Here is a 15,154-nt window from a genome sequence, read left to right as displayed (position 1 = left end):
GGAAGACTACGAAATACTGTAGGACTCTGCAGCATCTATGACGGATGTTGCAAGTTTTTTAGCTCTATAAAGCTTAGCTAAATATTTCACAAAAAGGTAAAAATAAAAATGGGGGAAAATTTGCAATCACATTTGGGACACTTTCAACCTCTCTAATAGTAATCTTTCATTATCTCAAATTAACTGAAGTACCGGGAAATTTGTAAACTGCTAGTTTAACTAAAAATTATATGCCATCCCAGGATCTCAAACAAAGACAGGATAACTTCCAGCACACCACTTGCTTCGCTTCACGGGTGCCATAAGAATACAGGGGAATAAAAGGACACATATACAGCTGCGGCCGCCTTTATCCTAATGCGGCCATAGCCGTGTCGCTCTGACAAGACGGGGCCAGATGCGGTCTGTTTTCTTTTTTTCCGTAGCGGTTTTTGGTATGTTAGCGCTCGGATTTTTAGCGTTGTCTGCTATACTGCAATACCGTCTAAAAACACAGGTGGGCATTCGCGAGATGTTGTCTTAAAAGTCTAATAGCAATTCAACCTACAGTACAGTACAGCCGTACATTCTCTGCAAGTCTGTGTGCGCACACAGTACTGTACTGTAATTGTAAAATGAAACGCATAGGCGTGTTACAGTATCACATTTTCAGCGCATACAGTGCTCTCCCTCTCGCCCCCCGCACACACAAGGCTAAAGTACTATTTCAGCTTCTTATCTACTTATCTACAGTACACATCTCCCACACCATTCCTTGGAATTTATGGCTTTCTGGCTTCAATCCTAAAGTACTATTTCAATTTCTTATCTACTTCTTATCTACAGTACACATCTCCCACACCATTCCTTGGAATTTATGGCTTTCTGGCTTCAATCTTCCCGAACCTGTCATCCCATTCCTGCGTGTATAACGTACAGAGCCTGGTGTCACATTTCTGCGCATGCGTGTATAACTTCACATTCATTTAGAAGTTCAAGTCTGAATTTTTTTTTGTGTGTGTGTTTTTTTTGGTTTTGTTTCCAGACAAGTGCTTGCATAAAAATTCTTGATATTCTGATATTCAATCGGCACTGTAGCTTTTTAATGCGACACTAGTCATGCACATTCTTTATTTATGTGATTTTTATTTATTTGGGGGTGTGGGGATCAAAACATTACGATGACCTGTTGAAAATATTTATTTGATTAGGTAATCCTTCATGCAGATTTACCCCCCTCCCCCCCCGCACACACACACAAGGCTCAAGGAATTGATTTCAACTTCTTATCGACACAGACCATTCATTTTCAAATGGTTGGCTTTGTGTTTTTAATCGTCCCGAGCATGGTGTCACATCTCTGCGCCTGCGTGTAATTCTCTTTGGGACCTTGTTGATTACTAATGCAGAGACCATTCATACAGTATGACTCATCCATCCACCCCCCTCCAACCCTTTGAGGCTTTGTTTAGGGTAATGCATGTGCACGTGTGATAATCCCTTCTCGAATTTAATATGTTAAGTTGATTAGCCCTTCTTGGCAACTACAGAAACTACTGTAATGTAGACTTGTGAGGTTTACAATGTACTGTAGTGTTTAGATGAATGTAATGAATCGAAATGTGTATCCACACCTTCCCGAATTTAATATGTTAATCTGGTAAACCCTTCTTGGCAACTACAGTAAATAGTGTAGCCCACCCTTAAGCACTTCACACACAAACCCAAAGTCTTCTTCAAGAATCCCCCCCCCCCACACACACACACATTCAAAATGAATTTAAAGTTCAAAGGAAAAAAAAGAGATTAAAAAACACCATCATCTGAATCATGTTTTTGATAAATTACCAATTTTTTGTAATTTTTTCTTTTTCTTTGGGGGGGTGGGGGGGCTTTCACTGATTATGATTATCGTGAATGTAATGAAATATTTATTTTATCAGGAATAAAAAATACAAATAATCATGAATAATACAAAATTCAGTCTTTATCTTCTTTGTACTGTACATGTACTGTAGTTCTTCTGTCAATTGAAAATTGAGGGCCGGTGGATAATCATGGAAGAATGAAAAATATAAATAATCATGAATAATGCACATTTAAAATAATAAAAACAGTAATACAAATTTTTAGTCTTTCTCTTCTTCATCCTGGCCACATTGCAGTCTGTAGTTCATTGAGAGGGGGGGGGGGGGTTGTGTAAATGTGTGTTCTGTAGATACACTATACACACAGTTTACACAGTTTACACAATTTACACATGATACCCCCCCGCGCCCGTCATTTTTTAGTGCAGCTCTCTGTGAAAAGGAAAGAAAAATTAGTGCAGTTACAGTAAGTGCATATAATGGCATTGTGTACAGTATTGCTACTCCATATTGGACTATGCAGTTACTACTGTCAAACTACTGTATACTGGAACTACTGTATGACTACTATAAACTACTTTGTAACAAGATTGGGAGTGCAGCTCTCTCTGAAAAGAAAAAATGAGTGCAGTGAAGTGCATGGTGTATACTGTAAAACAATCTGTGCCATACTTACCTATATCATACTGTACTTGGTGTGCCTGTACTTATCATACTACAGTACAGTACTGTACCACACTACCTTCCTGATGCATGCCCATTACGCTGTATCACAATGGGCAACACAGTCGCAATATGGTCGATATATTTATTACATCGTTCCACGGTGAGTACATTGTTCCAAAAACTCAGTATGCCTTTCGACAACTCATCTTTTTTGGAGGGTTTCACCACTTTGCGGATATCCTTTAGCTGATGCCAGACCATTTTGATAGGATTGAAGTCTAGCGATCTGTGATTGGAGCGGGAAAAAAAGGAAAAAATTTAGTTAAAGAGATACACAGTAAACAGTGGGAAAAAATGAGACACGGTTATGAGACTACCTGTGGCTAGACATTTCAAGGAAAAAAGGCATACACTGGCCACACTTCGTTGTATGCCTATTCTGCAGGTCCCAGTCCCCCCCCGTGGGGGTGACAGGGGCAGGACTTTGCTTAAACAGGAAGCAAGGCTTATTTATGAACTAAGAACTATGACACCTGGTGGCCTAAATGAGGAACTTTCACTTAGCTGCTTTTTGTAGCAGTCTCCCTGCTTTCACTTGATTTTGCATTATGCCTTTTTTATGTTTGTCACTCATACTCTGTTGCATCACTCCCTCTGCACTTTTGCACTTCCTTTGTCCTTATATACTATGGTGATGCTATGCGCTCCTTGTGCTCTATACCTCTACCTGTCCCCCTGTGGTTCACCTTAACACTCTGTGTATTACTATTCTGTTTAGCCCATTATTACTGTCAGTGTGTGGGTAACTGTGCACCGAGGCGGTTTTTCAGACTGCGCATGTGCGTTTTGCGCTGCCGGCGTCCCTGGTGGCCAGGGAGAGTCAATGAGGCGTCTGCTCACAGCTGTGATGCGCGGCGTACTCTCCTTGCTGGCGCTCCGGCAGTCAATATGTTTTGGCCCACTGCAGATGCGCGGTGCGCGACCTTCCCCCGCAAGGGCAGTAGACCCTGGGACCAGTGTCTAAAGGGTGTCTTTCTCCTAATAGTTTAAGTGCCTACTCTCATGTCATGATGAGTCATTTGGATAATCAGGTAATAGGGGAGGGGGCACGGAGCACAGCTATGTTGCATATTCTGTCTGATTGCATGTTGGTGATTGGTTCCCTTTGTTTGCATTGCACTATGGGTGAGGGTATATATGTGTGGTCACTTGCACTTGTGGGTTGCACGGCCCTGAGGAAGGTCTCTCTGTGGGACCGAAACGTTGGCTTACGTGTATTTCATGTTGTGAATATAGATTTTTGGATTAACCCCGTGCGGTGTGCTGTCTCTTTACTGGTCTTTGGATTGGTTCGTATCATATATATATATATATATATATATATATATTTATATAACATATATATATATAACAGATATAATATTAACGGTACTTAATGTGTGTGTGTGTTTGTCAGAATGTGAGTAAACTGTGTACTGTAATGAGAGGGTTGTGAGTGCGTGAGTCATAATGAGTAATAATGAAGTGAGTGATAATTAAGGAAAGAGATGCAACTCACTTTCAAATAGAATTGATTATAAGAATGTAGGAATGCAATTATGATAATAGAGGAAGGAGGTGTAACACAAAAAAAATTGTACAGTACAGTTTATCTAATAATTGGTAGGAAAATTATTCTGTTAAAAACAATTAGCCATCTAACCAATAAAAGCGCTATTGCAGTACTGCACGGTACAGAAAACATACAGTATTCAAAATACTTTACAGTATTTACGCGGTAGTTACCGTTGCTGTCCTCGTGACTTTTTTGGTCTTACCATGGGCATGATAGCTCACGGTGGCTGCTGGTACAACGAGGCCAGAAGTACTTAAACAGCGTTGAATATCTGCAATTCGTTGTCCTCTCCTGTACATCTCCTTTATTCTCATGCTGAGATCCTTAGAAATCTTTTTCACAGGCATCGCTGCGTGTAGAAAGAAATACAAGCACAAGAATGTATATTCGATGTTTAGTCGATGTGTATTCACTGTGCAGTGAATCCACAAAATGGATGGTGTATTTATACTTTAATGAGTCACATTAGAGTATGCCCACTTTTAACACCTGCACCTCGGCGCCATGCATAAAAGGCGACACACATTGCATAGCCTCCCACTCGATGATCTGTATCTGAGCTTGCCCTTGTCCAGATACTGCATTGTGCCATCTGCTTCCATGGATAAACCCCGATTCTATGGACGCAGGAACCCACTCTCTTCTGCCGTGCCTGTCGTGCCGAAAAAGCAAAAGGCGGAAGCCGTTTCCAAGCCAAGGCCAAAGCGAAAGGCTAAGGCTAATAAAGAAAACCTTCTGAAGACTCCAAAGGCTAAGGCACCTTCAGCGGGAATGTGAGTACTGGGCCCAGCCCCATTGAGGGGCGGTGCTTATACACACAGCGCACGCCGAGGCTGTGCTGTAGCAGTGACTGGGACCGCAGCCTTAATGTTTTCATGCTGTAACTGTACTTCAATAAACAAAATGCTGCTTGTTTTAAATTGTAATTGTTTCATTGTGTCTCCTTTGGGGTGGGGGATGTTTAACTGGTACTGTCGAAGAGTGTGCATGATTACTGTACAGAAGTTACTGTAGTAAACACAAGAATTTTGCGTTTCAATGAGGCATGAGGCATACTGTACAGTACTGTACTGTATACTGTAGGCATGCACATTACATCAAAACAGTATTAAAATGCATTATTAGTATTATTATTATTAATAGAACACACATACGGTACTGTAATACATGTACAGAATAAATGCATACTTTTTATTTTCTGGGTTTATTATACAGTACAGTATGTAAAAAAGTATTGTGTACTTTATGAAAATCAATAAAAATGGCACTGATTCAGATTCAGCAGTGTGCAAGCATCGTTACAAAAAGCGATATCCATCGAAATCCCTCCATTTGCCGTTCTCAGCGTGATGACAAAGTTTCTTTTCTGAGGAAGAAAAATAAAATTATTACTGTAATGGTTGGTTCAAATTAGTCTCTTCCCTAAAGAAGTTCCCGCAGTTCCCTCGGTCAGTCCCAACAATATTTTTCTCAGGGGGCGTCTCTTGTTCACATACACGCATGCGCCTAGATGTGATTAGACTCATATGCGTTTCAACAAGCTTCCAATGCGCATGCGCCTAGCTGTCCACTAATTGTTCAGTATCTACTGTAAAAGCTGCTCAGCCAATGATATTGCTGGACTACATTTTGGCGAATTGTGACTAAAATAATTAAATAACCATAAGCAAAGCGATTGATTAGAGGAGAATCGCTTTGCTGTGCATTGATATTAATATGGTAAAAAAAGAATTACATACGGCAGCTGTACCCACCATAGACGTTGCCATTCGGTTGGCGCCGAGCCACTGCCAGTCCCGTAGTCTTGATTATACACGTAGTTGACAGGTGACAGCGGGCCTGCTACACCTGTAGTTGACAGCTGATGAAGCTGGAAATAGTTTTGGGACATGCAAGTTTGCTGGTATCTCTACGTTAAATCCTGCTCAGGCTGCAGGTATCCAGGCGGGGACAGATAGCAAGGGTTGCCGCTCAGCAGGTTTTCACTGACGGTCGGACCGTTATTGGAAGCCGGTGTTGGCGCTGGCGCATTGCTTGCCTGGGACTGACGATTCTTAGTTGGTTTTAACATGACCTTTCGCCTTTTGAACTCTCCATGATCAAAGATACTGGAAAAATCAGGGGCAACACACCAATACCCACCTCCTGTAACTCCGGGTGCAGGAGCAATACGAAAAAAACACGGATCGATACATAACTTTTTCCTTATTGCACGCTTCCACACATGAGCATCTGGTGAAAATTTGTAAAAGTCATAATTTTCGATAAAATATTGATAAATTTGACCAACTGTGGCCATCTTATCATCTGCTGAACAAATTGCTGACCATATTAAATAAACGTACGTTATGTTGGGTTTTTTGAACACGGACGGCAGTGGTGTACTCATCTCTGGACCTCTCTGGACAATAGAATAGAACACCAAACACTTTGCATTTAGTTTTTAATATGAAACGCCTAAATAGATACAGTGTTGTAACTTCTTCAGTACCAAGGTCAATTCACAAAGGACCACAGTGGTATTTTTTAAACACCTGCAAGTCGACACATTACTGAAGCGCATGCGCATACAGTACGTTAGAATTAATTACAATTCATGAATATCTGCCAGCTGGCGGATACGAGAAGAATTGCAACCAATTAAATCCGAACCATTCTCATTAAACAGATCAAGCGCGGGTGACGCCGGCATGATTGCGACATGAATACGGGATGAATGTCGCATGAACGCCGCGGAAGCGCGTGGCATTCGGAAAAAGTCACCTGAAAATATCCGAAAAGTATTCAAATAAAAGCGGCCGCGGCTGTATAACATACTCCTTTGCAGGAAATCCCTAAACAACTATGATACCCTAAAACAGGGGAGCGCAAACTTTTCAACTGCGCCCCCCTGCTTGCTCCCCCTCATCTTGTATGGTGGCAGCAAATGACACCGCGTGGTCACGTGACCCCGTTGCCATGGAGACGGACGCGTGATGTCACTCCGCATGACACCGCGGCATCATTTGACGCCATGTTGCCATGGCAACACGTCTTTGCAGCTCTGCAGAACCCCGGTAAGTTAGTTGCAGGGGCCTCACGCGATCCCCCAGCATTTAATTTAAATGCCTCGGGGAAGAGCACGGGACCTCTGAAAGCGCCCGCAACCCCCCAAGAAAATACAGCGCCCCCCTGCTTTGCACACCGCTACCCTAAAAGACAGTATCAGAAATAGAATAGACACAAAGGTAACATACCAACCTGCACAACAAGCCTTAGACAAAAAGAATTGGACTAGTAAACAAGACCCAGAAAAGGGAGAACTATATAGGATACAAGGATAGCAACAGATATAGCAAACGTACAAAGACTTGGTGCTGGGGGTGTGGGAGGGGGGGGCAGAGGAGGGGAAGCCAAGGTCAAGACACTTACAGGAGAGGCCATATCAAAATGTCAGTGGTAACACAGTTGCAAAAGTTGTTCTTTGTTTTTTCCCTTTCATATGTTTTATTAGACCTGACTACAGATGTACATTGCGGACAAAGAAATGTTAAACTGCAACAATGTACAGACCGTGTGTTTATTAGTTTAGCTTAATATAAAAATAGAAATATGGAAGTCATGTAAACCTGTAGATTGGAAGATAACCTGATGTTATAACCAAAGCAAAATGTTGACCATGTACGATTATAACTAATGTTGACAAAGTATATGTAATTTCCCAAAAAAAGTATGGGGAAAAAAAAATGATATGCCTCGTCTATCTACAGATTCCCATCAGGGTGAATACCAAAGGAAGCTTTATAGAGATCTTCTAAGGAATTACAATCGTCTTGAACGTCCTGTGGCAAACGATTCACAACCTTTACTTGTAGAGCTGCAACTGTCCCTGCTTCAGATAATTGATGTGGTAAGTCCTCTCTGATTCATTTCATAAATGTATACAAACATTTTTTCCGTTGGAAAGCCAGGTTGTCAAAACAAGTAAACTGGAGGGTGTCAAAAAGTATATATTTTGTTATTGAATTTCAAAAATGCACATGTACTGCATGTCTATCAAGTTAATGAATCTTTTCATGGGGACCACGACTAGAGTCTCCCCCTGGGCCTTGAATTGTTGAGCAGAGGGGAGGTCTCCATCCTACGCTATTGGCGACCCTATGAATTTTCCTCTCCAGTCTCACACACACACTTCCCCCCTTCCCCCATCTCTCTCTTACCCTCTCCCTTTCTCCTTTTCCCACTCTTCTACCATTCTCCCTCTTCCCACATCCACTCTCTCTCTCTCTCTCACCCTCTCCCTTACCCCACTTGCAGAGCCTACGCCACAGCAGGGACAGCTGTCCCTGTGCTCCCCACCGGTCTGTGTCCCTGTCTGCCAACAGCGTCTTCACACGGGGTAAATTATGACATTTTTTAATATTCCTCTAATTTTATTAAGAAACTCCATGTTCAGTTTTTGTAGTGAAAAGCCCAGTATTTATAGCCTGACTTATTGTCACGAGTCAAATTTTGTTTTCCTAAGTCTCCATTTTACACAAAGATTGCGGACTATGAAACAAAATATTAAAAAGTTCCTCCACGCAATATTCTCATAAGTAAGTCAGTCAGTAGATTTATGAAACTCTCCGTGCTGCTTCCTCTTATATGCAGTCGCTCCAACGATGCACCAAGTCAGTCCTCAAACAGAGGTCTTCCAAGAAAAAGAATCGAAAGAGGAGTGCACAAGGTGATACAATGGTAGAGCGTTGCGCTGTCCATAGATGGAATACAATAAGGGGCACAGGATGCCAGGTCCCCCGGGAGTAACAACACACACTTTGCTGGATCACACCAAAGATCTTCATGATAGCGTAATCACATGACAGCATGGTAATGGAAACGAATTAACCTCCATGCTTTCCGTACATATAGCGTACTTCATCAGGAGTCCTCTTTTGATTCTTTCGCTACAGTATGAACCAAAATACACTGTGATTACAATTAGAACACAAGAACTGGATTAAAGACACATGATAACATATTGACAGGTTGGCAATTCTGAAACACAAAATTGTTGTATTGTTACAGGATACTGTACATATGTACATTAATCATATCCCTGAGTAACTATTTTTAAAGTAAATCATCCTAATTTAGGATGGCAAAAAACATGCTTGCTAAATTTAGCGTGTTCCTTTATAAAGTATCCCTAAAATGTGTTTGCCCATCAAACCCTAAACAAAATTTGATATTTGTTCAACATTAATTAAATATATTATATGGAGGGGCAGTTGAGTGTAATCTCATCAACTGTGTTTTCATGATTTCATTGTATTGCAAAATATCATAGGATTGGTTCTCTGAAAAAGAAATAAATTTTTTAGCTCACACTGAAATATGAACTGGCTAAAAGAGTGAACACATTTAAAGTAAATATTTTAGGTTAAATAAAGTTTAATTTTATTTCATATGCAATATTTGCTGAAAATACAACCAAATTTCAGAAGGGATTGTCATTCCATTCATTTGTGGCAGATACATTGATCAGTGTTCCGTTTATCTAACCTAGAGTCATTCATGTCACTTAGTCTATGACATATAGCAAGATATTACACTACACTATATACTGCTGTTCATTATCTATATTTTTGTAAAAGCTTATGCGGTTCTTTAAGTCAGAAGAATCAGCCAAATGTGGCCAAGGGCCGACTGCAGAGTGAAACCATAGCAGGGGCAAAACCCAGCCGGGCACTTCCAAACACAGGATCTATAGCAGGCAGACTTTGGGGGAGGGAGACATCCAAACAGACTTTGGGGTTACTGTGTATTGATATAGGCACACACTCTCTCCCTCATGCAGACACACACTTTCTCATACAGACACACACACTTACTCATACAGACTCACACTTACTCATACAGACAGACAGACACACATTCTCACACACTTTTATTTTTAATCCCGGGCAACGCCGGGTATATCAGCTAGTAATCTATATATTTTTAAACGCTTATGTCTTGATGTCTGACAATAAATAAGTATTTAAAAAAATAAATAAAAAATTATTGGGTATATCATATTATGGTTTAATAATGACATAGGGAAGTCATATGGGATATTTGTTCAGAAAGTCTTGCTTAGTTACATTTTATTGGTGTCAACAAAATGTTAAGTATCTGTGCTCAAAGCCGTGGAATAATTTCTATTGGTGAACCCTGTGACAATATATTTTTTATTATACAGATATATATCAGCAGAAATATATCAGCAGATAAACCAGGTGATATCTCAGGAACCAAGTCTGAATAGTGCAGTTCAGCTCAGGGCTATCACCCCTTTCAGATACTGAAACAATGCAACATTTTAGGGGGTTTCTGATGCAAGGTATTTTTAGTTTTTAGGCTCATCTTCCATGTTATCTAAGACATATTCATTTTTAATTTGTTACAAACATATAGGGCTATCATGGAAGCTATTCATAAATATATATACATTTCAACAACACTGAAGTTTATGTCTTATAACATCTGCTGTTGATTCTTGTTTTGAAAAGTCATGTACATTATTACATAGTTACATAGTAGATGAGGTTGAAAAAGACATATCCATCAAGCTCAACCTATGCTATATATTGACCATAGATACTTGATCCTATATTTGTATTTACAGTTTTTTGATCCAGAGGGAGGTAAACAAAACCCCCCAGTGAAGTATCATCTAACAATGCCTCATAAAGTATGTTCCTTCCTGACTCCAATAATGGCAATCACATTACTCCCTGGATCAACATTCTTCCCATGTTTACTTATCTGGTACATCCCTGTATACCTTTCCTGTCTAAAAAGATGTCCAACCTTTATTTTTAAAGATATCTGTTGTATCTGCCATCACAGTCTCCATGGGTAATGAATTTCACATTGTAACTGCCCTTACTGTAAAGAACCCTTTCCTTTGTTGCTGGTGAAATTTCCTTTCCTCCAACCTCAAGGGATGACCCTGTGTCATTTGTACTGCCCTTGAGATGAATAATGATATATTATCTCTAAGTGATTTTTTGGTGCTACATACAGTATCAGCTCTGCGCAAACTTCTTGAGCTGCGGCCCCCTTCCCGAGAGCCGCAGCATTCGCGCCCCCCTCTCCCAATGGCTCGGCGTCAAATGACGCGCGAAGACCCGGCTGGCAGCAGGTAAGTGAGTTACAGAGGCCTCACGCCTCCCTCTGCATTTAATTTAAATGCCATGGGGAAGAGCGCGGCACCTCTGTAACCGCTGTGCCCCCCCCCAAGAAATTCTCCCACCTCCCCTGAGGAGTGCGCCCCCCAGTTTTCTATATGTCACTAGACAAGGGATGCACAAGACAACTCCAGTCCTCAAAGGGCACCAACAGGTCAGCTTTTAAGAATATCCCAGGTTTAGCACAGGTTACTCAATCAGTGGCTCAGTAATTTTGATTGAGCTACCTGTGCTGAAGCCAGGAACCCCTTAAAACTTGACATGTTGGTGGCACCTGAGGACTGAAGTTCTGCACCCCTGCTCTAGACCAGTGGTGCACAAAATGGGGAGAAATTTGTCTGGGGGGGCGCGCGGGCGGTTGCAGAGGTCCCACGCTCTTCACCCAGGCATTTAAATTATATGCCAGGGGATCACGTGAGGCCTCTGCAACTAACTTACCGGGATTCTGAAGAGCTGAAGGGACGCATTGCCATGGCATGCAGCATCAAATGACGCCGCAGTGCCATGCAGAGTGATGTCACACGTCCATCTCCATGGCAACGGGGTCCTCGTGACGTTACGTGACCCCCGCGGCGTTATTTGACCCCGCCGAGCAATTTGGTGCAGGCAGGGGGGCACAACTGAAACCGTTTGCGCTCCCCTGCTCTACACAATCCATTTTCTTAAGGTCCAGTTCAGCTACTATAAATGTGCTATTACACCCCCTATATCATCATCATGTTCATGCTCCACTTCAATAATGCCATCTCACACAGTGACTTTTTAAAGTAATGTACTGTAGCATAAAGAAAATGTGACATTCTTTGTCAGGTATTGAAAACACTTATATACAGTATATGACAGCCACAAGCTTGAATCTGAAATGATGTCCTGAACTGCTGGCAAAATGTAAATTTCTCGTTGTTGACAAAACAGTTAAACTGACATAACGTGTCTATTGTATCCTAACCCCGTTGCTTCTCTTTTTGTATTAATTACAATGATGCCCTACAAATCCATTTATAAGTATGGTTTAAGTAACATATACTGTAAGTATTATTTAATTCCACGTGGCCATTCTTAGATAAAATGTTTATGACTATATATATACTGTAAAACCTATACTGCTGAGGAATTGTTCTGTTGTATGAGGTAAATCTGACCGTCTTTCTTAGGTAGTGAGTAACTGGTCTTTTCCTGTCAATCTCAACAAGTAAAGCCATATGGGGATATTATTGAATTACTGCTAAACACTGCAATTTTTCCTCTATTAAATATTAAGTATTTAAAAAGATCTGATGAATTTTATTATACTTCAAAACTATACTATTTTTCTTTCCTAGACATCATGATACCATGATATATAGATTGCACATCATGTGGATTAATAAAATCAAATGTAGAAATGGCTTCTGCTAATTGACATATAGGGCCTCATGCAGTAAGCGCCGAAAATGTGAAATCGGCAAGCTTACCGATTAGGCATGTTATTGGCGATTTTTCCTCTCCGTATGCAGTAAGTGCCGAATCCATTCAAAATCAAGACGAAAACAAATCCGCCCACTCTCACGATGATGTGCCGATCACACACAGGTGTAACGGCGTGCGTGGCGGGGTGCTGTTACGTTCGCCAGTCAAAAATCTTGCTGAATTAGGCGAAGCCAGCATGTATTGGATAGCGCGCCATATTTAAAGGCAACGTGTACTGTTAATCATTCTCTGTGTTGTTGGGAGTGAGAGAGAGAGAGACGCACAGAGCTGGCTGATTGAACATTTGCATATTGACTGAGAGAATTGTTGTGTATTGTGAAAGCTTTGTCCTTTGTTGTTTTGTTTACATCTTTGTCTTGTTTTCTATGTGGAAGTGTTTCGTGTGATTGGCTGTACATTTGTTTTCTGTTATTTGTGAGTGCTGTAAGTATGCCCGCAAAGCGTGGGAAAAGTGAGTACGCGTCAGAGTGAATGTACTGTTGCTAGGAGTGCGAGTGCTGTTGCTGGGAGTGGGAGTGCTGTTGCTGGGAGTGCGAGTGCTGTTGCTGGGAGTGCGAGTGCTGTTGCTGGGAGTGCGAGTGCTGTTGCTGGGAGTGGGAGTGCTGTTGCTGGGAGTGGGAGTGCTGGTGCTAGGAGTGCGAGTGCTGTTGGTGTTAGTGGGAGTGCTGTTGGTGGGAGTGGGAGTGCTGCTGGTGGCTCAGTTGCTGATGGGGTGTCTGGTGGTGGCGTGCTTGCTCGTGGCCAGCTTTTGGAGTCTCTTCCAATGGAACAAGGAGAGTCCAGTCAGCAGCAGCCAAGCTCTGAGGCTAAACCTGCTCGGAAGAAACGTGTGGAGAAGCCACGTAATCCTCGCTTCAATGACCAGGAAAATAGAGCTCTTGTCACTGGGATTCTTGAGCACTATGACAGTCACTATGGACATTTATTAGGTAAGTGTACCTTTGCTTTTATTCTTGTTATCCCAGGGCATGTGAGTTTTGTTAATATGCAAATATTGCTCAAGAATATATTTCTATGTTAATTATTGTGGAAACACAGCTTTTTTCATGCGTTACAAGGACAACAAAACACAGGCGTTCAATTTGCGATAACTGCATTAAATATGAATGCAAGCTTGCTTACATGTCTAGTTTTAGTAGTGAATGCTCATGTGCTTCACATATTACACGTAAAACAGCATGTTTGCTATCTCTTGGAACAGCTAGCAGTGTAGGAAACTCGTGCTTCTATAATTATGAATTAACGTCATATATTTTGTTTGTATTTCAAGGGCGGACAAGTTCAACAAGCAAACATGAAATGTGGGACACAATAATAATTGGTGTCAATGCGTGTGGGAATCGTGTCAGGGACAAGTATCATTGTCAGAAAAGATTTGATGATATTAGGTCAAAATCGAAAAAGAAAATACAAGACCAACGCGTGCATGCTTCTGGCACTGGAGGTGGCCCGCCACCACAACGTCTGATCTTAACTCCATTGGAGGAGCTGCTTCGGGCAAAATTACTTCCCGTCGTCGTGGAGGGCTTGGCCGGTGACCGTGACATCGGAATTTATCCCTCACAATTTCCAGCAGGTGAGAAATCTTTCTGTACAAGGCGTGTCATTGCTTACAGTTATTTTACATATTTCCGCTGCTTATTATACTGTCTTCACAATATAAGCATACCTACATCTATATATGTATATGTCTGTTTCTCTCTATATATATATATCTCAAAATATACATATATGTTGTAGTCCTAATAAAAGCAGTAACTAATATACCACGTGCCATTGCGTGCTCATTTACATGTGAATTCCCAAAATGCATTGCTGCAGTGGAAGCAATTGATGGTTGGCGAAGATGGGGAACAACAGGGTAGCACACATGTGTAACACATGCTAATGAGAAATTATGACTAGCTACTGGTACAGAACATAAATATGTATTATATTCATGTGTATATTATTTATTTAACTCCTAAAAACACGACATTACGGGCTATTCTAATCATGCATTGAATATATTGCATGCAACGGCCTACAAACATCACTTGCACTAACAAATGTATAGTAGTTTATGAAAAGGTCCATTTTTGCTTCATGTCATATAGACATCATAATGAGGCACACGTAGCATATGTTATGTCATTGTGTTCATAACTTGCACACTGCAGACGACTATTTAGCTCCTCTACCATTGTGTTAAAGCAGATGCAATGAATGTCATCACAGCATACACGTCAATAGAGGGGGTGGGGTTCAGCACACACCCAAATTACAGGGTCATTTAACGGTCAACTTAGTTCACACCATTCTCACCTGTTTGAAGTAATTGAAAGGTCTGCCTGATTAGGGTTTTTGGGGAAGGGAATACC

General features: G+C 41.2%; 1 protein-coding gene across 3 annotated transcripts in view; it reads left to right on the top strand.

The window, feature by feature from the left end:
• Positions 1-15,154, top strand: part of LOC142498720 (neuronal acetylcholine receptor subunit alpha-7-like) — a 256,642-nt gene that overhangs the window by 48,260 nt on the left and 193,228 nt on the right. For 2 of the 3 annotated variants that reach the window (XM_075607093.1, XM_075607079.1), the window contains exon 1: positions 7,879-8,017. In XM_075607093.1, the coding sequence (XP_075463208.1) occupies positions 8,013-8,017 (5 nt within the window). In that variant the 5' untranslated portion in view covers positions 7,879-8,012. Of the gene's footprint in view, positions 1-7,877; positions 8,018-15,154 lie in introns of those variants that run through there. The other variant, XM_075607033.1, reaches the window with a different exon arrangement.

This window comes from Ascaphus truei, chromosome 1 (assembly GCF_040206685.1).
Source record: "Ascaphus truei isolate aAscTru1 chromosome 1, aAscTru1.hap1, whole genome shotgun sequence".
NCBI lineage: Eukaryota > Metazoa > Chordata > Amphibia > Anura > Ascaphidae > Ascaphus > Ascaphus truei.
Note: the sequence above shows the minus strand (reverse complement) of the source record. Positions and strands in the feature narration are given on the sequence as shown.